We start from the raw sequence: 25,484 nt of genomic DNA, 5'->3' as shown, positions 1-25,484 counted from the left end.
TATATTTATACAGTACAACACTCTCACTTTACAGTTGTATTTTTTAATTCACTGCCCAGCCAAAAAAAAATAAAAAAACTTGCCACCCGGATTTGACTAAGCAAACAGGTACGAGCCTCCTATTGGTTGATTACTCGGTGGGCGATTATCTTTCACCCGGCAACAAGTTACTTAACTCCCAACCGATGCAAAGAATAACTTCTCATTTCTTAAACAATCATGTCGAAAGACACATCCTGTGGTGGTGGGAAAGATGTCAGTCTGTTTGAAACGGGTCAAATCGTTGGCATGCATCAAGCAGAGAAAACATCTAAGGCGACTGAAGCAGAAACTACTTCAGTTGGGATAAGAACTGTTCAATGCATTATTAAAAAAATGGATGAATAGTGGGGAACCATCATCTTCAAGGAAGGAATGTGGATGGAAAAAAAAATCCTGATCCATTGGGATCGGCGATCATTTAAACATTTGGTGAAATCAAATGGAAGAAAAACAACAGTAGAAGTCAGGGACATGTTTAATAGTGAAAGTAAGAGCATTTCTACGCGTACAATGCGAAGGGGAACTCAATGGTTTGGGACTGAACAGCTGTGTAGCTTAAAGAAAACAAGTAATCAGTGAGGCTAACCGGGAAAAAAAGGCTTCAGTCATGCATTCATCATGCCTTGTGTCTACAAGCCTGTAGGGGCAGTGCAATGATCTGGGGTTACTGCAGTTGCTCAGGTCCAGGTTCAGCAATATTATGTCCAAAAGATGAGGTCAACTTACTACCTGGATGTACTGAATGACCACGTTATTCCATCAATGGATTTTTCCTTCCTTCCCGGTGTGGCACGGGCATATTCAAAGATGACAAAGCCAGGATTCATCGGACTCAAATTGTGAAAGAGTGGTTCAGAGAGTATGAGGCATCATTTTCACACATTTCTTTCACTATTTGGATTGGCCAGACCTGAACCCCGTTGAGAATCTTTGGGATGAGGGCTTTGCACAGTGGTCAGACAAGATCTCTGTGGAAAATGAATGCAACACTGGATGGAAATAAATCTTGTGACGCTGCAGAAGCTTCTTGAAACAAATGTAATCAAATTTAACCAGCCATTTTATTTATTTATTTATTTATTTATTATTTTTTTGGAGGCGACTTTGTTTTCCTCATTCGTTCAGCCTGACAGGCACAACTCAGGGAATCGCTTCCCATGGGCGGCTGGTCCGAAGCTCTGCGCATGCGTCCTCAAACAACCCCCGTCTGTCAAACCGCAGAGAAATGAAACCGTTTCTCTGAAAACTACCTCATGAAGTGGTGAAACGAGCAGGTACACTCTCACACTCTCCTCGCGATGTATGATACTCTCTGAATGTTCGCTGCTCGGTGACGGAAACTTTCAGCTTCTTGTTTCTTGAACTAACTTTTACTAGTTTGCTGTAAAAGGGGGGCATTGGTTAGCTTGCTGCTAGCTCGGGCCACCTGACAACCGCTCACATGATTTCAACTCCTTCAACCAGTCCGCTGGCAACAGGAAGAGAGAGAGGGTTTTCTTAACGCGTTTGTGTTTGTAGGTATAGTCCGAACCACCGTGGCGTCGCTAAGGGGCTCGTTGGGCAAAAACAACAACAACAATGTTTGCGAAAAAGAAGAGAGCGGCGCAGCCCAAAGGCCAGGGGGCTGCTGCAGCCAAACAGGTAACAACAACAACAACAACAACCACATCAGCAGCCACTCATCTGGATTTACATAAAATATTCTTTCTCCGGGATAAACAGCTGGTGGAGTTTATTGCCTTGTGCGCTTCCTGTTTTTTTTGTTTTTTTTTTTTTCAGATGGGTCTGTTTGTGGAGATGGACCCCGAGGAGATGATGATGGGCATGGAGGGGAACCTGGATGATCCAGACCTGGAGGCTGAACTTGCTGCTATTACTGGAAGTAAATCCGCTGGAGGAGGGAAAGCCAAGCCCAAGGGGAAAAGTGAGTGTAAACATGCTCTCACGATGAGACAGTGCACTTCATATAGGGGCACAACTGCGTTTGTATTCAGGTGCCGTTTACACCTGGCACACCTGGATTCAGATGTCCGATGATGAAGCGTTTACACCGTTGCATTATGATATTTGTTTAGACATTTGTATATAAATTAGGATTGCTAATTTGTCAGCAAACACATCGCATCCAAGGTCAAGTAGAAGCAATGCTTTTGTGATTTTGTGTTTTAGTTTTTAAATCGGCAACACAAAGTATACAGCAGGCAATGCACTCATAACAACAATCCTCCCATATACTACACAGACCCTTAAACAAATTAATAAATAAATAACATAAGCAATAAGTAAACAATACATATATTAAAAAATATTATGCAAGAATAAACAAATTTAAATACATAAATAAATAAATCTAATTAAAAAAAAAGATGGAAGAAGAGCTGTAAGATTGTAAACTACTCAGTTTTGTTACGTTAAGAAGAATTTAGATATAGTTTCTCTCATGGCATATGTATTTTTTTTATAGTTTTAGTGACTGTGTAATCTCCTTTTGCCCACGTTTTACAGTAATGTTACTACTGTTTATGATGCTCTGACCCCGTGGGCATATTCGTCCTTGTATGTAAACAACTACTACAGCAAACAGCTGTTAGTTCCCATTGTTTGCCCCACACCGACGGACCATTAACACCGGTGAACAGCGCTAACCGTCTCTTTATCGTGGCACCTGTCAGTGGGTGGAATATTTTAGGCAGCACGTGAACATTTTGTCCTCACAGTTGAGATGTTGGCGGTAGGAAAATATGACAACTGGAAAGGTTTCTGTGCAACATTTGATGGTTAGACAACTGGGTCAGAGCATCTCAGGATCTGCAGCTCTTGTCGGTTGTTTACTGGTCTCCAGTGGTCACATATCGTTGTGCAGTGTGGTCGGATCCAACATTTGAGCTACGAACTGCTTAAAAAGTTAATGCTGGTTCTGATAGAAAGGTGTTAATGGATCACAGTTTGTTTAGTGCGGGAGCTGCAGACCAGTGTCCATGCTGACCTTCGTCTACTGATGAAAGCTCCTACAATGGACACATGAGTATCAGAATTGGACCATTAAGCAATACAAGAAGGTCTTTCTTTTATTTCTTTCTTTATTGGGACAGTGCATAGTAATGAGCATAAACATGTAAATATACCAGATTGTAGCCAGAGGTGTTATGATCTGATGAATTATACCCCATGGATAGTTTGTCACCAAGGGGTTGTACCTTTGTGTGCAGCAGTGTTCAGGTGGTGGTGGTGGTGCCTCGGGGCCACTGATCTGAGGAGCTTTTCCCTCACATGGTTTTTGATGTATTTGAGGATCTCATTAACTCACAGTTCAACGAGGAGATAACGCGTGAGCGCAGAATTTATTGTAGAGGCAGTGTTTTGGCAGTTTGACCATTGATTGTATATATTACTACCGACAAACCCACTATGATGTCACCCATTGGAGTCTCACCCTCTAAAATAAAGTTCAAAGTGGGCAGAGCCTGTTGTCGTCATGTTGGATGAACTTTACTCCCCCTGCACTTGAATACTCCAAATATGGACATATGCAGGGTCGTGTCCGATGTGTGAGACCCGCCCACCCATGTCTCTGCTACCAGTTAGCTCAGGCTACCTGTCACTCAAAGTGGGAAATTAAGGGCGTGTATTTGGTCTCAGTATAAACTAAGTCGTTTTTGGCTGTAAACATGTTTAATAATGCTGTTCAAAGACTTTTTAACATGGGGGGTCTATGGGGATTTGCTCCCTTTTGGAGCCTCAAGTGGCCACTTGATGAACTGCAGCATTTTGCATCACTCTGACCTGGAGGTCGCTGCTCACAAGAGTGATGGCACCATGGAGATGAATCCTAGATAATTAAATCAGAAATGGACACGACGACTCCCCGCAGGAGTGGTGGTGGTGGTGGTGGTGGTGGTAGAGAAGCAGAAGATGGAGGAGACCTCCGATAAAGACTCCTTAGACGACTGGGGAGAAGTTGGGAGTTGTTGGGAAAAGGAGCGTTGCAAGATAGATGGCCTGAGACCAGAGGGACAGATTTACAATGATTTACTGGTTCAGGGAAGGGCAAGCAAACAGGTCATTGGTCTAAAATGGTGACATAGAAATTGTGGGTGAATTGGTTTTGGCTGTGTGGGAAATTGAGTAAATAGAGCAAACATGAACGACCCACAGTTACCATGCAGGGGATGCACATTCCTTCTTGAACCTTAACGTGGGCTTCATTGTTAATTTCCTGTATTTCCTGTGTGTTGTGTTTGTGGGGAAACCCCACCGCGTTCCCTAAATTTCCTGAACTCACAGCACTGTTTGTCAATGTGTCGTGGTGCGTTTTGGCGCATCCTGTTAATGCCTACGCTGATGACAGCCGTCTTCAGTAATGTGCTCCAGCGCGGTTATTGTCCTGGGTGAGGCCTCACTCCAGTTATTTACACACAGGTCACTCATGCCAACAGAGCCATTAAAGTTATGACTGCCGTATCGTGGTGATTATCACATGACTGCATGTTTGCGTTGTAGGTCCCCTGCCCATGGAAGACATCGCAAGGATGGCTGACGAGTGTATGAGGGACGTGGACGACGATGATGACGAAAATGTAGAAGATGATGAAGATCTGTTGGTTGGTGTTATTTTATAATATAAAGTCTCTTTAAGTTAATGGGCTAGACCGAGATCATTTCTTCAAGCCACTGCTCGTCTCGTCTCAAACTGGAACTAAAGATGCATTTCTTTTAACTTTTTTCAGGCCAAAAACCCCCAAATTAATGGAGCGATTACGTAGCTATTTATAATATACATTATTATTAAGCTAACCTTTATAATTTTACTAAAATGTATTGGATTCATGTTAATGTGTATTAAAAGAAATTTAAATTTGTGGGGGAAAATTAAAAAAAAAAGTATATAAAAAATGTCCAATCAACCGAAGATTTTGCGACCCCTCTGCAGTCCCTCTGCGGACCCTGTAGGGGTCACGGACCCCCTGTTGAAGAACTATGCTTTAAGACCTAGTTTGCGACCCTCCTTACTATTGACCAACTTTCTAAAACAAAAAGCAGTAGACAATAAATAGCGAAATGCAATCTACGCCTTCCACAACCATGTTCTTATTGGTTTACGGAACTTATTTTCATCTGCAACACTCAAACAGGCAGACAGACGACAACACACACACACCAACTCAGTGGAAAAGTTGCCTCACGCTCGGGCGCCTCTCATATCAAGCCTCGCGCATGAACGATCAAAGCCGGTCGTTGATCACTTATTCTTTCCCCATCAGGCAGAGCTGCAGGAAGTGGTGGGTGATGAGGAAGCCGAGGACGCAGTAACAGTTTCCTCCACGTCCTCCGCCACTTCTGCTCAATCTCCTCAAGCTGAAACTCCAGAGTCCCCAGCGGCGCAGGTACAGTACACACCGCTGTCTGCCAGCCCCGAATCTGACACCGCCCGCCGCCGACGTACGTGTCAAATGGCATAAATTTTTTGTCTGTTGCCGGTAACAGGAAGGGACAGGCTTTTTTTTTTTTGTCCTCCTTTTCTGCTGCTTGTGTACAAAATGAGCTGCCTAATTTTAGTTTAGTCGCATAATTTGCTTTATCACTATCAAAACAACAGCTGATGGGTAGTAGTAGTAGTAGTAGACGAGATGCATTGAGGTTAATATTTTCCATTCTTCCAGGTAAGTCTGACAGCGTTCCTGTTCACGCATTTCCTCATACGTATCCCACCTGCATTTTTAGTCCATATGAAATGTGTGTTTTCAGCGAATGATACCTTACGTATTTTATTTATCTCTGGCTTTCAACATGTTGTGCAGCTGTTTTGAGTTTTGAGTTTTACAATGAGCCTGTTTGTTTGTTGCTCACGAAGCAGCAGTCAGGGAAGGTGTCTTCGGCGGCTCCCGGCAGCCTCCAACACACCCTGGAGGAGAGAGTAGCCATGTACAAGGCGGCGCTGCAGAACGCCAAGACTGCAGGAGAGACCTCCAAAGCCAGGAGATACGATCGAGGCCTGAAGGTCGGTGAAACTGCAGTCTGACTGCCTACACATGCTTATCGCACAGATTTACAGCAACTCTTTTAATATTTAATGGGGCGCTTAATGGACCAAGTGGCCACTGCAAAGAACTACTTCATGAGTGTTATAACAATCAGCGGTGGGATCATGCAATATTGCAATGATAAGTGGGTAGGGTTTAATAAGTTTATACTTCTTCTTGCTCCTTTTCGAGCTGATCTTTGTATATTCTTTCGTTTTTTACTTATAATCCATATCAACCAGGAGTCTTCAACGTTGCCATGGACGCCTAAACTGATGGAGAGATTAAATAGGGACTTCCTCTCTCTACTATATGTGTTCTATATTAAACTCGGCCTAGTGCTATTTATAAATATACATTATTACCATCACCATTGCATTCAATAGTAAGTTAGCCCTTAACCCTTTGTTAAAATATGTTGGATTCACGTTAATGTGTATTTAAAGAAATTTAAAATTGTGGGAGAAAATTACAAAAACATTATACAAAGATTTTGTGACCCCTCTGCAGAGCCTCTGCGTACCCCATAGGGTACCCCTGTTGAAGACCTATGTGTTAATGTGTATTTAAAGAAATTTTAATTTGTGGGGGAAAATTCATATATATATATATATATAAAAAATGTCCAATCAACCAAAGATTTTACGCCCTCCCTGCAGTACCTCCACACACCCTCTAGGGGTCGCGGACCCCCTGTGTGTTAAACTTTTAAGCATTTCTTTTCTTCTATGATTTTGTCCTGTTTAATTATTTTAAGTGGACCAGATAAATAACAGAAATATATTTGTATTACGATAGAGTTTGCAGAGTTTTGGAGGGTTCTCACTGAAACCTTAGGTCCCTTTCTCTGAGTCCTGCCCAAACATTTCAGTTTATTATCTTTTCTTCTCTTAAGGAAGTTTACACTTTAATGTGCACTGTAGAGGTGTGAGAATCAGACTATAAGTTACTGTGTCAAGAGTAAATCAAGATATAAAAACATCAACGTTACCTGTACCAAGAATGATGCTGATAAAGTGAAGACAACCTTCAGCTGCGTAGGTCATTTATGAGTCACTGATAAGATTAATGTTTGGACTGGGAGGCTGTTAAATATCTCCATGTTCACTAATTTAACATAAGGTTTGACACGTTGTTGATCTTTTAATACATACTGATCAGTTTCTCACTTTCTAAAGAGGCATCTGCAGATTTAAGGGCTTCTTCATTAATCACTAATGGAGTTTCATTTGTAGTCAGGTTTGTTGTAAATGATTACTAAAAGGCAAGGAAAGTTTATTTAAAAGATGAGATAAAATCTGCCTTTATTCGTCCCACAATGGGGAAATTGTCATTGTTAACAGCAGCAGGGACATTCAGCATCACAGACATATGAGTGGACTAAAGAATAAAATATAAGAATATAAAAAATATATATATTAAAAAAAAGCTAGTGTTCAAGTAAGAAAATGAGTATGTTTATCTGTATATAAATATATATATATTCACACAGCTACTCTATCATGACAAACGGCAGAACAAAAATCATTAAATCATTAAATAAAAACCAATAAAATCATTAAAACATTGGTTAAAATGTATGATTACAACCAGAAGTTTATAACAAAAGAAAAAATAAAAGTTACAGTGCAGTACTTGAGTTAAAATAGGACTTAAAATTATTCACAGGTGAGTCTTTGTTCTCGATTTAAATATGCTGAAGGGTCAGTTTTTTATATATATCAATGAAGCTTTAATAAATTCATATTAATAGTTAATAAAATAAAGAGCTGTGTGTAAAATGCATTTTCTGTACTGAAATTAATTCTTGACAAATTCATGTTAAGACAATCCTGACACCATTTAATAAAATATAAATATTTTCTTAATAGATAATAACATATTGTGCCTCTACTTCTATTTCTTGTGCTATGTCATTATAATAATTGTGTTTTTTTATCCAAATTTCCAAATTGTACTCTATATTTTCAAGAAAATGTTTTCCAAGTGAAGTCATTTCCACAATTAGAGCTTTTAGTTTAACCTGCAGAAGCTACATATTCATAGAAACACACGACATCATCGTTGCATTTTACATTTTTCATGCCTGCACATTCCTTCCTCGTGGTCCGCGTTCACACCGACTCTTCCTGCTTCCTGTTGACAGACGCTGGAGTCGATGTTGGCTGCCGTGAAGAAAGGTCGGCCTGTAAACGAGGCAGAGATTCCTCCGCCCGTCGCCACCGGAGGCCCGAGCGCCGCCCCCAAACCGCCTGTTCCCGCGAGACCCGCTCCCCCTGTACCCTCGCCCCCCGGGTCCACTCAGCAGGAGGAGCCAGGGGTCACGCCCGCCGTCACACCCGGCAGCGACGAGGAGCAGTCGTCTCCCGCCGCTCTGACCTCCCTGAGCAGCCTCCCGTCTCCGGACGGGAAGGCTGAGGACGCCTCCGACCTCTCGCAGAGCAGCCAGACGAACGGTCAGTTTCACTTGACTCAAACCAGATTTTTTATCAGAGGCAGTAAGAGTTCAACACACAGAAGAACACGGCTCTCATGGTGTTTATTTCTCAGCGGACCAACGCTGCTCCCGGCAACCGACAACGTATATACACACAACACACCTCATAACAACCTCAGCACCCAACATATATATACACAACGTATAACAGGCAGTATGGAGTATTTTTCTAATATAACATTTAATATATTTGGAGAAGACAATGAGTGATATATTCCTGGGAAAGAAGAAGAAAACAAAACTAGTTAAATTACTTATTTAATGTTATTATTTGTTTATTTTTTCCCCTTTACTTTTCATTCTTCCTTATTATTTGATGGCAACATATTGTATCGTTATTATATATGCATAATATATATATACATTATTGTAATGAAATGTATTTTCACTGAAAACAGAACTAAAAAGTCATAAAAGCCACTTAGTTAGTGATTCACTGGTGATTATAGTGGAGCAGTTTGCAGCTTAAGATATAAAAAGAGGCGGCTTTAACCAGAACAGAGCTAAAAGAGGAGCTGATATGACTCCAGATAAATGCGAATGACGTTACTTCATGTCCGCTAGATGTTTGAACGGGAACCCTGGGTGATAATAGTTGTGTCTACAGCTGCTCCAAATAATAAAGTAAAATGAATAAAAAAGCAAAAACAAACAGAGACAGATTGACCAAATTAAAGAGGACAGATACAACAACAAAAACACTAAGAAGATCCCAGCACGGCTCCATGAACGTGTGGAGACTAGTTAGATCATTATCATTTTATGCATCGGTACAGAAACACACTCTGTCTCCAGTTACATCGCTCTCCGGTCTGAGATATCCCCTCACTTCTGTCCAGTTTTACAATCAACTGAAACTATCATGAGGTCACCTGGCAACCAACAGCACCCATACTAGTTAAATCACTTATTTAATTATTTACTTTTTTACTGATTTAATGTTCTAAGTAGATTTTTTTCAATGAACACAGACTCACTTTACATCATCCCTTATGTAAAAACCGACAAACTGAATTTACTAATTAAGTTGCCGACTTCAGAAGTCACCACTGTGCTGACTTTGCACTCTCCTCCTCCGTTGTACAGATTCAGGGCGTCTATATATTATTCAAGCTTTCTGTAGCTTCCAAAAACTTTATTTTGGTTTTCATTCTCCCCAGAAGCAAACAGCAGACATTAAAAAGCCTCGATCTGGGTCGATTGCCGGTTAACCTAATCACTGAGTATTTTCGTCCCTTCACACCGGTTTGTTTACGTCAGAGTCTGACTTCCTGGTAACTAAACACAGGACATTTACTAGCAGTGACATGAGCCATCCCAAATATGATAACAAAAGAGGAAACGTACACGTCAGTCAGGATTTCTAGATGCTCTAACACCTTTTGTTTGAGGCAAAGATGATTTTTCTCTCACGGTTTTAGGTGTGCTGTTGTGTTGCCTTGTGTTTCTGTTGGATGATAAATCAGTCGAGTGGTGTAGAAAGAGACTAACCACACACAATGTGAGGTTTCTGTGTGCAAAGACTGAAACAAAGTCTCAACAGGTGACTGATCCGTGTGGCTGTTTGCGTATCGTTGACCAAAAAAAAGCTGTGCGACATTAGCCTGGAAGCTAGCCCAAACTTCCCCCCCATCCGCTCAACGTTTTGTGAACTTTGTCACAAAGTCAGATTGTTGGTTTTGGAAAAGCTGTGGGAGTTTCTGTAGCTGTTTGCCCACGAAGCAAATTCTTACGATGGAGTGCACAGGCCTCTTTAACTACGAGAGCAAAATTACGCCTTGATTTAGCCTCGATAGATAAATAACAAATAGCTTTTTCTTCCAGTTGGTCAAAAAACAAGGCTGTATCTGTATTATGATGTTTAGATATGTATACACTCTAAAAAAGTCTGGACACACCTTCTCCATGTGTGATGAATGAAACCTTTCACTGCGGTAATTGTTCTGTCTGGTGAACCCGCAGCCAACGAGGAGACCAGGACGATGCTTCTGGAGAGGCAGAAGGAATACAAGATGGCAGCTCTGAGCGCAAAGAAGGAGGGAGACGTGGAGCGAGCCAAGCTCCACTTCAAGACCAGTAAGGTGAGTCAAAGCCCAATGGGAGAGAGCAGAAGTTTGTACCCGAGGGGTTTAAATGACTCTCCTAAAAATAGTTTTTTTTCTCCGTCGTCAACCAGCATTCCTTACAGGCTTTGAATAAAACCCGCTGTAGTGTTTTAGGTCCTTATCTCCACGAGTTAAATGCACTCAATACATGTCGTTTAAACTGGAAGCAGCTTTTAAATGGTTCTTGCTGAGCAGAGCAGATCTTTGCCGTAGGAAGAATGTCATAATTTATGATAAAAGACAACTGTTTTTTAACGTTACGGTTATTGTTAAACAAAAGGCTTGTTTCCTTTTCTTCTTCCTGTTCACAAATGTGGTTTTGTATTTAGTGCATCAGCATCTCATCTGGGTTTGTACACACCAGCCGTGAGTCACGAGAGACTAAACCAAATGTTTTTTTTTTTTTTTTTTAATGTAAAGTCAAGATACCATTTCACTTCACCGTTTGCATCATTCTGAGCGTGTCGCTGCTCATTCTGGCTGCAGGGCTCCTCTGGGAAGAATGTCAAACATGCCGTCGATGTGGCAATGACAAAGACCATCATTATGTGTGTGTTGTTTTTTTTTTGTTTTTTTGGGTGCAGAGGTTCGATGCAGTGATCGAGGCGTTGGAGAAAGGACAAGCAGTCGATCTGAGTGGCCTTCCTCCCCCTCCAGGACAGAGTGAGGAATCATTTCACAGTTAATTGTTTTCACAGTCCTCCTGTATGGCAACAGTTTCTTTATTGACTTTTACTGAAAGATAAAATCATATAACATAAATGAATCTACAAATATTTGTTGACATTGAATATCCAGGAAAGCCTGTTTGCTCCCTCCTTTATTAGCTTGGTTAACTTCCATTTATATAATTTAAACCATATGGGGTCTGCGACCCCTAGGGGATCTGCGGAGGTACTGCAGGGGAGGTCGTGAAATCTTTGGTTGATTGACCTATATATATAATGTGTCCATCAGAAATAATAAAATAATAATAATGTGATAAGTGCTCAGTTATTGATTGCTCTCAGACTATGATTACAAGTATTAATTACATTTAAACGGGAAAAATATAATTTTTTAATATATATTTTGATTGACAGTATCATTTTGTTCCCAGAAGAAGATATTGACAAGTGGAAAAACACATATGAAAGACATATGTAGGCCATTATAGTACAGTAATTAGTTTCATTAGTTTCATGTAAAAAAAATAAAAAGCAAATAAAATAATCATACAGGAATTGACACAAAGAACATAAATAGCTCTGGATAAAAAAAGTAAAATAAAAATAAAGTAAACATAAACTAAATATTCTATCCTCTTTATGTCGGAAAAGGACTGAGAGGAAGTATAGACTTATTTTATCCCACCCCTTCTCAGTAGATCAACAATATTACACATGATATGGCAATTTTATTATTGACATATATTAAAACTGCAGTTAAAATAATAATAATTTCACTGTAGAAACATTAAAAAAAATTATATAAGCTGGGTAATTTTTAATAAGTATATTATATAAATCATAATAACACATTAAAACATTTGTAATATAATTAACTGAGGGTGCAGGTGTAATTAGTCCTCTGTCCATCATAAATAACCAGTATTTGAAATACTCTGTATTAGTTTTTAAAGGAACACAGGAACATGTGGCATCTGCTTCTTCACGGTTCCGCTGACGTTCTCGTGTGTGTTTCAGGAAGAAACTCTGCTCCGGTGAAGGAACCTTCCTCTGGTGGTCAAAACGCACAGGTCACCCAACAGGTTACAGCAGCTTCAGGTACTAATCATTCAAACGTACATATACACACACCGATCAGGCATAACATTATGACCACCTTCCTAATATTGTGTATGTCCAGGCGAGTAGTTCATAAGAGTTCATCTTGTTGAAACGACGCTGGTGAATTTGAGAGAATTTATTTCCAGAAACAATAATTAAATAAGTGCCTCAGCTTTACTGAATCTTAACTGTCAATTAGCAGATGTTCTCACAGTAAAATCTTAGAAGGAGACTGAGACGCACTGAGAAAGTCTTGAGCGTTGTTTCCCTCTCTCAGTCCCTGCAGCTCCTAAAGACGCTCTGGAGGCTCTGGAGCAGAGACGAGCCAAGTACGTGGAGGCGTCTGCTCAGGCCAAAGCCAGCGGTGATGACCGCAAGGCCCGAATGCACGACCGCATCGCCAAGGTTAGATTTACACAGATTTCAGAGGCTTTTATTTATTATAGAGACATTTATTTAAGAAGAAAAATTGACCCTAAAGCAGCAAACTTCTCTCTTTAGCGGATATTTTGTTTGTATTTTTAACCTTTCTCGTCCTGCAGCAATACCAGAGCGCCATCCGAGCCCACAAAGCAGGAAAACCTGTGGACTTTGACGAGCTGCCTGTTCCTCCTGGTGAGAATCATTTTAAATAATATGACGGTGGATTTGCATCACGAGTCCTGTATCTGTAGCTGTACTGTTTTGTCGGGGAGCCTCCGTACAACGTGCATCTATTAGCGTGTTTTTTCGTAGCTGACTAATAAAAGTCTTTCAGGCTTCCCTCCGATCCCCGGCCAGAAGGCGCCGGGAGCAGAGCAGTCGTTCGTCGCTGCTCTGGAGGCAGCGAATAAACTCGCCTCCACTGACGCTGCTGAAGTAGCGGATGAAGACGACGACGACGATGAGGTGAAAGAAGAAGAGGTGGGGTGTCAGTATTATATTATATATTACACTTTTCTGATCAAGTTGTTGATGGAGTGTTTTTTTTATTTTCTTGCAGTCAAAGCCTGCTGTTGCAGAAAAGCTGAAGAGGCCCTCGCTGGACATCCCCACCGCAGGTCAAGGAGTAAAAAGTTCTCAGTCGGATTCACCCCAACTCTCACCAAAAGGTCAGTTACAAACGTAGAGCAGGAGTCTTCAATGTCTTTCAGGCCACGGTCCCCCAAAATGATGGTGGGACCCCCTACATATTATATGTGTTTTATATTAAACTTGGCCTAGTGCTGTTTATAAATATACATTATTATCATAATTTTGCATTAAATATTAAGTTATCCCATAACTAAAACATATTGGATTCATGTTAATGTGTATTTAAATAAATTCCATAATAAATTCCTCCATGGACCCCCAAGACCTATGACATAAAGCTTTAACAATTAACACTTGTGCACATATAAAGGGATTTGCTTGTCGTCCATCATGTTACAGCCTCTGGTTGCCGAGGCAACCCCACATTTCCCGCCTCAAGTGAAACGAACAGAACGTAAAAATTTTGCCTGTTTTTAGACTCTTTGTCATCTGTTTGGAAAGAAAAATACTGCATGGGGGAGATTTAGTGGTAGGAACCAAAGTTGTAGCCGGTGTTTCCTTGGGGGTTAATATTTGTGGACACATGTTAAGTAACTGTATCTCTTGCTGCCATTTCATTGATTAAATGGTCATCTCCTCAAAGTTTGTTCCAGACTACTACTACTACTACCACTACTACTACTACTACTACTTCTTCTTCTTCTTCTTCTTCTTCTTCTTCTTCTTCTTCTTCTTCTACTGTTTACCAGGCTAAGCTAACACATACTGAGAGTCAGTCTTCTCGTCTTAAACCCAGCCTACACATAAACTGGTCCCTCTTGTACGTTTCTGTAGTGGAACAAGTAGAACATTGAAGTATCTTGTGGCAGGAGCCAAACTCGTGGACAGTGTTTCTTTTACATTCGGTGAACTCTGTGCTTGTGTCATTTATCAGTCAACTGTATCATATCATACAGGGCGTATGATATGATACAGTTGACTGATAAATGGCTGCAGCCCTGTGTAAACAAACCAGGATGTCGTCCAAAAGAACAGACTCTCAATTGAGGCTCTTGTGACACCAATGAAAGGAAGTCAATCCATTTTTATTTCATGTTATGCCAATTAAACAACAAGATACTAAAACCAGCTGATATTTACACTCCAATCAATCCCCAAAAGCAAATAACATACCAACAATCAGAGGCTTTAAGGCACCAGATATACACTTATTTAACATTTAATGATTTACACCAGTGAAAACTAAGGCTTTCTAATATAACACTCCTGCTTCTAATCATCCTTCATGATTGTTATGATGTTGAAACAGTCTAATGTCCACTCCATTAGTAGTTTATTATTTCTCGCTTCTTCCTCTTGCAGCTGTTATGCAGCTGGAGTTTCTGGAGGGTCGGAGGAAGCAGTACATGAAGGCGGCTCTGCAGGCGAAGCAGAAGAGCGACATGGAGCAGGCAAAGGTTTTCCTCCGCACCGCCAAGGGCTTGGACCCCATGATCGAGGCGGCACGCAGCGGCAAAACCGTGGACATCAGCACGGTGAGCGGACCCTCGGTTTACTACCTGCTGAATATTCATAGGATTTAAATCAAATCATACAGGTTAATTAAAAGTGTGACTTTAAATTTGAATGGTGCAAAGTTTGTGGTAGGATTAGAATATACAAACATTCAGTTCTTACTATTTCTCAGTTAGTTGGAGCACGATCTCATGGCAGAGATGAGGGGTTATGTCTTCAAAATACAGAGGGGGGGGTGAACGTCCCACTGTAGGTGACCCTCTCTGTGCTGTGCCCCCTAGGTGCCGTCGCCCCCCGGTGACGAAGACGAGGAATTCATCCTGATTCATCACAGCGACGTCCAGGTCTCAGAGAAAGTCGAGCAGGTTTACACTCAGCTGGCCAACATCCTGAAAGAGCAGCACGAGGTAAAACTGCCAACTAAACGTCTAATTTATACTGTTAAAGCGCGTTTTTTATTAAGATAAATACAAAGCTGTTTATTTTATGTGTGTGTAACATTATATTAAATTGATACGACCTTTGGTCTCATATCCAGTGTCACATTACAAGTCAACTTTATATTAATATTAAGTGTAGTTTTTTCATTGTTGTTTCTAAATATCAGACATACAGGTGAACACTTTTGTGCACAATTCAGGGGTTTCACCAGACACTTTATGTATATTGTCATGTGCCATATCATGTTTTTCTTTTAGTCTATATACAGGCTATATTTTATATATATTTTTTATTTATCCTCCTTTTAAATCTCAATATTTGCACATTTTATGTTTTTTTTTTTTGTATAGTTGTTGCCATTGGCCAGTGAGGAATGAAATTTCAGTTCTCTCCATGTGTTGTACACGTCAGAATTGACAATAAAGTTGACTTTGAATTTGACTTTGACTTGCGGTAACAAGACTTTTCTGCTCTTCCTCCTTTTAGAAATGTCTGACTCACTCTAAGCAGTTCACACACTTGGGCAACATCGCTGAGACCACAAAGTAAGATTCCTCTGTCACACTTTAAACTCCCAAACGTGACTACAACATGTAAAATAATTGTATATTTAGAGTTTGAAATAAGGACGGTCTAAAGTCGTGGATTAAACGTTTTGGTTTCAGGTTTGAGAAGATGGCCGAAAGCTGTAAGAAGAGTCTGGAGGTCCTGAAGTTGGCTCAGTGGGCGGGTCTGCCTCCTCCCAAACATCACTTCGAGGAGAGACCGTTTCGCACTGTCAGGTCGGTGCATTTTATTATTATGACTCTCTTAAGTCCTGATAAGTTTTATTTTTTTATTATTATTTTTATTATTTTTTAGTCAAGTCATAAAAAATATAAACAGGAACATATTTAGAAATAGTTGACCCTATGAAATTTGATGAAAGTGGCAGGAAAACATTGAATTTTCCCCCTACCTACTATGTGTGTTCTATATTAAACTCAGCCTAGTGTTATTTATAAATATACATTATTATTATCATTTTGCATTCAATATTAAGCTATCCCTTATCCCTTAGGCAAGGTGGATGTTTATGCTGAATAGCAGAAAGCTAACTAATACTAACATTAAATTGGAGGTGGATAAAAGTAAAAGTACTAAACGTCCTTGTGTGACTTTCATGCCATGAAATTGTTAGCTTAGCGTAGCATAAAGACAGGAAATGAGGGGAAACAAAAAAATTACAAAAATCTATATAAAAAATGTCTAATCAACCAAAGATTTTGCGACCCTTCCTGCAGTACCTCTGGCGGCCCACTAGGGGTCGTGGACCCCCTGTTGAAGACCTATGATATAGAGACCCAATCGTGTTTAATGAGTAGGAATAAATCTGTTTACACCCACTCTTCTATAAACAAACACCAACAATAATAATAATCTATAATTGTAAATTCACAAATGTTAAGATTTGAGATTCGTTCATGTCCTGAATTAGTTGATAAAGTCAATATTTTATCTAATTCATCGTCTTTTTCTGTTAAATTCTCTTTTACCTTTTTTTGCTGTTTAGTCTTAAAGTCGATGCAACAAATCACTCATCTTCTCTCCTGTTTCTTTCTCCTCTTGCCAGGATATTTCCAGAGCTGAGCAGCACTGACATGCTCGTGGTTATTGTTAAAGGGATGAATCTTCCTGCCCCTAGTGGTAAAAAAACATTCTTTTAATACAGTTCAATGGGTCAAAAAGGTCCTAAGAAAGTTAAAGTGTAATTAAAATGTCAGTAGTTCCACTCTTTCCATTGTTTTCAGTTTTAAGTACTAAACATTTTATTAGTTTATCTTTAACCAAAAACTTCAGATAAGGAATTAAGGCGAAAACAAACACTTCCTGCTTTTAAATACATTTTGTTTCTTCTTCTTTTTTCTTCAGGAATCCAATCAAACGACCTGGATGCCTACGTCAAGTTGGAATTCCCCTACCCTAGCGCGGTGAGAGCCTCACACTGTCGGTACTGAGCTCATTTAAACCAATGACGCTTTTTCTTTTAAACTTTTGCCGCTTTTCGTTTGTTCTCCTCCAGGAGCAGCCGCAGAAACACAAGACGTCCGTCATCAAGAACACTAACTCCCCAGGTAAGACATGCACTTTCAGACATCTGTAATAATATTTCAAACAGCAGCTTGGTAGCATGGTAGTCGGTTGCTGAACGTCTACTAACGGTAAATCACGTCGTCTCATCGTGTGTGTTTCCACCAGAATATGACCAGAGCTTCACGCTGTCAATCAATCGTAACCACCGCGGCTTCAGGAGGGTGGTGACGTCTAAAGGCCTCAAACTGGAGCTGCTGCACAAAGGGTGAGTCGCAGGCTCTGCTCAGACCACGCAGTTAACGTCCAACCAGGACAGCTTTTCGTTTTCTGCAAAGGTGGTTTATAATGTACAGATTGGACCACTTGAAAAGCAGCGTGTTTCCTCTTTAGTATTTCCGGCTGCTTCTCCGTTTCCCGCAATTTTCTAACTGATTGTGTTGGATCGATAAAGATGGAACATATCAAGGAACGGTTAACTGAGGAGGTTTGAAGATGCAAACATTTGTTGGCGAAATTCAGATGAAATTTCAGTCGCCATTGTTGAAATTGAAGCAGAAACGACTGGCAAAAAAAGACACAGCGCAGACTAGCGTTTAGCGTTAAGTATAAATGACTCGGACTGGCAAAGGTTATTGTGTTTATTGTGTTTATTGGGATCCCCATTAGGCGTTGCCCATCAACAGCTAGTATTCCTGGAGTCCACACATAAAATCAAAACAGTAAACTAGTGATAAAGTGATACTTTTCATAGAGAATTTTTCGGAGCTGATATTTCGAGCCGATACTGCTTTTTCTCCCACCATTTGCATGATAAATATTAGTCTCAAGTTAACCAAAAACATAAAGATTTATTGAGCTCAAAGAATATTTAATTTAATAAACAGGTAAAAAGAGGTAGAGCACGAACGTTTTCCAACTTTCACCTGCACTGACTCTGCTAGTGTGAGAGGGGCCATGTATGGGCTGCACGGATCCACAGCATCCTCAGAAAGGGCTGCCTGTGAATGCATCTGTCTGTAAATCTTGCCAGGAAAAAAAAAAAAATGTATATATGTATAAGCCGATGCTGATATCAGTAAAATATCAAATATCGCAAATATCGGCCCGATATATTATATATATATATATTAATAACGGCCAGTCGATATATCGGTTGATCTCTAGGCTCAACTGTTGTTTCAGAACCACAAACAGTTGTTTGCTGGCCATGATGGATTATGGATGGAAGTTTTTATTTTCAAAAAGATTATTTGAATTTGGAAAAACACACACAACAGCATCCTAACAACGAGAATGTCTGAGGATACAGGTCGTCTGCCGGTGTTTCTCTTTTAAACAATATGATATCAGTGTCAACAAACTCTTCATGTGTCATATTTCTGCACCAAGAGAAAACGCTAGGACATAAACACGTAACTAAAATGCAAACTAAATAGATTTAAAGGTGAATAAATTAGGAGTTTTGTGTGTGTCGTCCCACAGCGGTTTCCTGCGGAGCGACAAGCCCATTGGGACGGCCGTCGTCAAGCTGGACAAACTGGAGACACAGAGTGAGATCAGGGAGATCGTAGAGGTGAGGACGACACCAAAAAACAAAACTGGAATGAGGGTACGAAGAGTATGTGGCTGAAGTCAGAGGTTTACATACAACTTACAGGTGCATCTCAGTAAATTAGATTATCATCGAGTTAAAGTTAATTGATAATTAAGTAATTAGAATATTACATAAGACCAATAAGAAAAATTACTTCTTAATATTAGTCCATATGCACTATATGTAATCAATACGTGATCAGGGCTCTTTTTGCATGAATTACTGTATAAATGTATAAAAGTTTTTCTCCTGACATTTAATCCGAGTAAACGTTTCCTGTGGGTCAGACGTTTCCATGGACTTAGTGTTTGGTAGCGTTTCCTTTTTAAATTGTATGACGTGGGTCAGATGTTAGCGTTCAACAGCCTCGTTAGAAGTTACAGGACTTTTATACCATTCCTCCTGACAGAACTGGTGTAACTGAGTCTGGTTTGTGAGCCTCTTCGCTTACACGCATATTTCCTATACATTTTCTATTGGAAAAAGAAGGCACAGCATGATGCTGCCACCCCCGTGCTTCACAGTTTTCCTGATGGTTTTCTTGCCCTTGTTGGTTAAAAGTCAGCTTTAATGACTTCAATCAGTCAAATTTTATTTGTAAAACTCTTTACAACAACTGAAAGGTACAACAAAGCCATAAAACAATATATAAAAACACAACTGGAAAGTGCTACAATGCTGCGGGGTATTAAAAGCCTTCCAGAAATGCATAGAACTAAAAATCTGCCCTAATCATAATTGAATGCTAGTCTAAAAAAGTGGGTCTTCAGCTTTGATTTTAAAAAGGCCCGAGATCAGTAGTGAGTGGTTTGTTCCACAGTCTGGGAGCAAGTTTAAAACCAATTCTAAAAGTTCAACAACTGTGGTTCTGGCGTCAGGTGATGGACGGACGTAAAGCGACCGGAGGTCGCGTCGAGGTGAAGGTCCGTCTGCGGGAGCCTCTGAGCGGCCAGGACCTGCAGACGAGCACAGAGCGCTGGCTGGTGATCGACCAGTCTTAGGTAACATTAAACACTTAACAAACTGAACAATACCCACCACTGATTAAATAGACCACGGCTGCTTCATTGTGCGTCTGACAATGGTTCCTTTCTGTCTTCAAGGTTCTCTAGGATGCTTCCCGTCTCAAAATGAAGGTAATTATCTTCACACTTTTTTTTTTCTCAATACTATGAAGTGTCAAATCTGCTCTGTTGTGCTTGTGGCTAAAAGAGCTCCAACCATAGGCCAGCAGTATTTTTATGTTCCACTCAGAAACATTTGGGGCGGGAAATAGACGAGAGGGTTTTTAAGGTGAGAAGATTGATACCACTCATCTAATGTGAGTAAATATGAAGCTAAGCTAGTTAGCAAAACAACCTGGTGTGATTCATTCTCTAATTATCATGTTAAATCTTAGGAAAGTGTAGTGTGTTGCTATGCTAAGCTAACTAGCTCAGGATGAGACAGATGTGAGAGATGAATCTGTCTTGAATCCCTTTCTCCAAAGTTACAGATGAGGTTTGTTGTATTTTTTTTTCTTACTGAAACAAACAACATCTTCATTTTGCAGATAAAAGGCACTCAATCAAAAACACTCAGAGGAAGAAGAAGAGGAGGAGGATGATGAGGACGAAGGTGTTTAGGACGCGTCGAGGACGGTCCGTCGTTGGGATTGGACTACACGGGTCTTTGACTTGCTCAGAACTTTTTTGCACATTTGCACGACACACGAGCTCCATTTTCACACAGCGCTCCACCGGGAGGCGACACCGAGCCGGTTTCACGGTGAACCTGGCGGTGTCCGGTCCGGTAGGAGCTGCCGTGGGGCTTCATCGGGAGGATCAGAGGCCTCGTGATTTAAATCGGAGAAGGAGGCCGGCGCCGTGTCGAGCTAACCTGTACCTGCTGCCTGACGTAACCTTTAGTTAATATATCAAAGAACATGCTCCTCACATCTCTCAGCTCTGGTATCTAGAACTATGCACTAATACCAAAGTAATCACTGTTGCTGTCAAATCCTGCATATTTGAAATCGTCTTTAGCTGCCAAACCTGTTACGATGAGAGGAGATTTCATATATACATAGAGTATATACACATATACATATATATATATATATATTTACAGCTGTTGGAAGTTTTCAGTGTGTTTCCACATAGTTCATCCAGTTTACGATGGGAAAGACGTTTTACAGGAGTAAGCCAAGAGATGACGATGAGGACAAGGTACGATAAATTATTTAAAAATCCGCACACTCTCACCCCCCACAACACACGTTTGTTTTCTTTCTTTCTTTCTTTCTTGGATGATAAACCTGTAGTCACTAAACCGCACACTCACTTCTCAGAGGCTTTAGGTGAGTTAGATGTTTACACTGAATAGCACAAAGCTAACTAATGCTAAAGTTAAGTAGGAGGGGGGATAAAAGTAAAGGTAGTAGTAAAGCGCATTGTGTGACTCTCACGCCATGAAACTGTTAGCTTAGCTTAGCATAAAGACAGGAAACGAGGGGTGGGGAGTGGCTAGTCCGGCTCAGTGCAGGTCAAAAAGCATCGTCTTAGTTTACGAATGATTTAATCAGGAGTCACGTGCTTTAACGTGTGGACACAGCCAGGCTAGCTGGTTTAGTATAATGACCTGTGCTAAGCTAAGCTAAGCTAACCTAACCTTAGCTTCATTTTTTATCTACAGGCATCTAAATCTCAACAAGAGTAAAGATGTTATAAATCTATGCATCAGTCTCGTCACGAGGTGTTTCCCAAATATCAGAATGAGCCGACCGATGGGTTTTTAAAGGGCCAGTTCATTCAAAATAAACTATTTCTTTTTTTTACCATGATGAGCTAAGAAAATTTGATCAACAAAGCAAAGATAGAAAAGATACATTTCTTAAAGCTGCACTAAACTGGTTTGAATTACTCCATCAGCTGTATTAAAACTGTGGATTTTAACCTCTTTCGGCTCCTTGTTTTTGTCTTTCAGGCTCTAAACAGAGACCAAAAACGGAGCCAAAAGAGGCTCAAAAACACGTCTCTAAATGAATAAGTGATGATTATGTTGTTCGCTAGCGTGCCAAGTGAGTGCAGCTTTAAGTGCACGTGTAATTTGAGCTGACTGGTCCTTTAAAAGTTTCAGGATGTTAACGAACGCTGACAAAAAGAAGCCATAACAAAGTGACTGAGCCAAATACCACTAACCTTCCCGCCTCCAAACTGTGGGCGACTTCATTTAAGCTGCCAAACGTTACTGCGGTCACAACATTTCTTCTTCTGTGCAGAACTTTTAAGGTGTGAAAACTTACGTCCACTTCACGTTTGAATAAATTCATTCATTAAATCACACTTTTCATTTTGTTTTCTAACAATCAAAGATGAGTGATGTCACGTTGTAGAATCATTTTAAACAGAATCGAGAAACTGTTGCGTGGACTGAAGCTTTTTAATCCTGCGCAAGTGTATCATTAAAATATCTTCTTTTAATTTGTCGTGTTGAGTTCTTTCTTTCTTTCATTTCATTCAGTAGAAAAAACTAGAGAAAAAGAAGAAAGCAACAAACTGGAGTCAGTTTTCTATAAGTTTTTATTTTACATATACTACAGTTTTCTTTTTTTGGATAAAGACCACGTTTAGTGTAAATGGGGAAGAAACGGTGTACAGGGTTTTTGGCTTTTTGACTGATATTTATTAAAAATAAAAAGAAGAAAAACAAAATCCAGACAATGACAGAACTGAGTATCCATAACTGTTGAAATGCAAAGTTGATTTACTCCCGTTTCGAGCTCTGCTGCATGCACGGTTTTGGAAAAGTTACATCTTGGAGCTGAATACAAAAACAAAATGCTACTTTTTTTTTTCCAACAAATTGCACCATTTATTTTAGGGTGGGGGTGGGTGGGTGGGGGGGTCGTTTAAGACATATTGCACATGTCAGATAATAATGCCGAAAAAAAGTAATTTAGAAGAAACAAAAAGGAATCCTGGCGTCTCCTCCTCCTTCGTTTTGCTCGTCGTCTGATGGACACAGTGAAAACACGGTGATGGAGCGACACCGTCTCTGGTGGGATCACAGTAAATCAACCAGGGGGGCGGTGACCTTTGACCTCGGTCCTTAACCGACGCTAACTCTGCTACAGCGGCTCCTGAAGTCCTAAAAACGAGTAGCTGCAGGTCTAATTTAAAACTGGAAACGACGGCTCTTCTGCAGATTTTTTTCACGTGATTGTCTTGATTCATTCGCCCCGGCTTCATCTGAACTGTCATTTAACAGAGGAGAAATTAACACGACGCAAGCGTCACGGTTACTGTACACAGATTTTTTTGGTGATTCGGTCCGAAAACAGAAACAACTAAGCACGTCTCTCAGATTTGAACAGGAACAAGAGGAATACATTCTTTTATTTCTGCAGGTCCGTGTTTCAGTTGACGTCCAAACAGGCTGATGATGATCTGTTCACAGATTGAAACAGTTGAGGCCCTTGAAGACGACGTTAGCAAGAAAAAATAAAAATAAAAAAATGTCTTGGATTTTCAGGGCTTTGGAAGGATGCAGAAATATGCGAGATGAGATACATTCAGGTTCGGGTCAATCAAACTTTCTGCAGGAACCTCTGATCTCACAAACACTGGACTTTAAATCTCCTGACGTCCTCCAGGACTTCAACTCTCCTGTAAATGGCTTAGAATCCAGTGCACTGCTTCTGCAAATTAAGTCAGTCCTTATATATTTCTTCATATATATATCGTCTATATATATATATATTTATATATATTTATAGCTTTACATCTTTAAGAGTTATTCTCTTTGACACCAAAGTAAATCGAGTTTTTTTTTTTTTTGCAACCACGGCGGAACGAACACGAATGATGTCGGATAAAAACTGATCTTGCGTTTTCTTTTTTCTTTTTTCCAGGTGTATGTACAGATCGTTTATTGATAAAGCCTTGGAACCTTTATGTATTTATTTTTTTTACTCAGCTGTGTAGAACAAAAGGTTTTTTTTTTTTAACCTTCTTTCACTAATACTGGAGGTTTCTGGAAGCTGTTTTAACCGAGGAAGAGGAGGAGGAGGAGGAGGAGATTCTTCCACCTACACATGTATGTACAAGTCGATGTCTGTGGAGTAAAGCTTAAGTAGTAAGACGTGAAGCAGAGATGTTGTTTTTTTTTGTTTGTTTTTTTGTATTTTCCCTCCTCCGTCGATGAATCGCTGCTGCAGGCACTGATAAACTAAATCGGAGATACTTCCTCCTTCCTCTTCCTCCTCGTCCAGACCTCTTCTTCTTCTTCTTCTTCTCCTTCTCCGCAGTGGATGTGAGTCTCCTTTGTGACAGCATCCGTGCTACACAGAGGCAGGTTTTTTTTTTTAACCCAGAGTTCAGTGCGTTAGGGTTAGGGTGGACCTCCGGCTGCCACAGTGACGTCGGGAGTTTCGAATGATTCGGAAGATGAGGAGCTACAAGACGCCACGACCAGCAGGTCTGTCCGGATACCCACACTTGACCTGATCGATACCGACCCGAGAACCCAGAGCCGTTTAATATCTTCTCCGCTTCTTCACAACTTGACTTCCTCTCGCTAACATCCCAAGTGTAGGTACGAGGACGGACGCTCGGATCTGCTCGGAGCTTCCTCTGATGCATAGGTTTGACGTGAGGAATGCTACCCCGCCTGGCTCGGCACAGTTTTCTGGCTCTTCTGAAGTGCAAACGGCTGGAGGCGGACGGGATGACGGGGAAGGACCGGGCGGGCGACATGACGTCCCAGCTGGAAAATTTTTAAAAAAAACAAAACGGTGCAGGCGAAAGCGTTTGCAGGTCGGCGTCTCCTCCTCGTTGGCTCCTAGGAGATGATCTCCAGGATGTAGAAGACCAGCTCCATGACGACGGGGCCCTCGCTCAGCTGGCAGGCGCCGCTGTGGATGACGGGGATCAGGGCGCTGTCCAGGTCGCTCAGGTACTGGGGCAGGAGGGGCTGGCCGTTACTTCCTGCCAGGTAGCCCACCTGGAAACACACACGGAAATGATGATGAGGTCAATCTCACTGCTTGTCCCAGTTTTCTATAATTCTAGTGGATTCTGTTTCAGCCGATACGCTTTAGTTGAAATGTCTGCAGAAACAGAAGACTAGTCGCCCTTTAGTCCCGCCCTTTAATAATTAAATTCTAGTTGTTTCTATAGTAAGTAAAGTTGTTGTGATTAGTGATAGATTCACAGTCAGTACTCAAATGCACCCTTCAAATCCTTTTTGAGACTTTATCTTATTAGGCAACTTAACTATTTATACATATTAATGATTAATAGCGCCCCCTACTGGAGCCCAACACTTTGTTTAATGCAGACCAGGATCAGAATTTGTCCAAATCCAGACTTTTCTTCTCCTCAAACTGAAACCTTGATCGTTTGGACGCTTCTAGCATAAACCGCTACCACCACT

The 25,484-nt window shown here is 40.7% G+C and overlaps 2 protein-coding genes across 4 annotated transcripts in view; one reads left to right on the top strand and one right to left on the bottom strand.

The window, feature by feature from the left end:
• The first annotated feature begins 1,214 nt into the window (after nucleotides 1-1,214).
• cc2d1b (coiled-coil and C2 domain containing 1B) lies at nucleotides 1,215-24,823 on the top strand. 3 transcript variants are annotated; one of them, XM_047588825.1, is made up of 26 exons: nucleotides 1,215-1,316; nucleotides 1,561-1,683; nucleotides 1,822-1,966; nucleotides 4,543-4,643; nucleotides 5,304-5,426; nucleotides 5,897-6,040; nucleotides 8,209-8,518; nucleotides 10,522-10,640; nucleotides 11,249-11,327; nucleotides 12,350-12,430; nucleotides 12,711-12,838; nucleotides 12,976-13,048; nucleotides 13,191-13,336; nucleotides 13,416-13,524; nucleotides 14,810-14,982; nucleotides 15,244-15,369; nucleotides 15,890-15,948; nucleotides 16,069-16,185; nucleotides 17,016-17,089; nucleotides 17,315-17,373; nucleotides 17,466-17,517; nucleotides 17,642-17,741; nucleotides 18,959-19,049; nucleotides 19,949-20,071; nucleotides 20,174-20,206; nucleotides 20,623-24,823. In XM_047588825.1, the coding sequence occupies exons 2-24, from the start codon at nucleotides 1,621-1,623 to the stop codon at nucleotides 20,069-20,071; spliced, it is 2,595 nt and encodes an 864-aa protein (XP_047444781.1). In that variant the 5' UTR covers nucleotides 1,215-1,316; nucleotides 1,561-1,620; the 3' UTR covers nucleotides 20,174-20,206; nucleotides 20,623-24,823. The 3 variants fall into 3 exon arrangements, with proteins under 3 accessions (XP_047444781.1, XP_047444782.1, XP_047444780.1); XM_047588826.1 differs by having other exon boundaries at nucleotides 5,894-6,040; nucleotides 13,191-13,321; XM_047588824.1 differs by having other exon boundaries at nucleotides 5,894-6,040.
• zfyve9a (zinc finger, FYVE domain containing 9a) overlaps nucleotides 24,234-25,484 on the bottom strand; it is a 37,269-nt gene continuing 36,018 nt past the window's right edge. The window contains exon 20 of the mRNA XM_047589405.1: nucleotides 24,234-25,052. Within this exon, the coding sequence (XP_047445361.1) occupies nucleotides 24,891-25,052 (162 nt within the window). The 3' untranslated portion in view covers nucleotides 24,234-24,890. The remainder of the gene's footprint in view (nucleotides 25,053-25,484) is intronic.

This window comes from Mugil cephalus, chromosome 7 (genome assembly GCF_022458985.1).
Source record: "Mugil cephalus isolate CIBA_MC_2020 chromosome 7, CIBA_Mcephalus_1.1, whole genome shotgun sequence".
Taxonomy (NCBI): domain Eukaryota; kingdom Metazoa; phylum Chordata; class Actinopteri; order Mugiliformes; family Mugilidae; genus Mugil; species Mugil cephalus.
Note: the sequence above shows the minus strand (reverse complement) of the source record. Positions and strands in the feature narration are given on the sequence as shown.

Bases quoted from the DNA above. Each gene is read 5' to 3' on its own strand.
- cc2d1b (XM_047588824.1), top strand. From the start codon at position 1,621: ATGTTTGCGAAAAAGAAGAGAGCGGCGCAGCCCAAAGGCCAGGGGGCT. The intron at 4,644-5,303 runs GTTGGTGTTATT...TTTCCCCATCAG, and splicing joins AAGATGATGAAGATCTGTTG to GCAGAGCTGCAGGAAGTGGT. The intron at 16,186-17,015 runs GTCGGTGCATTT...TCCTCTTGCCAG, and splicing joins AGACCGTTTCGCACTGTCAG to GATATTTCCAGAGCTGAGCA.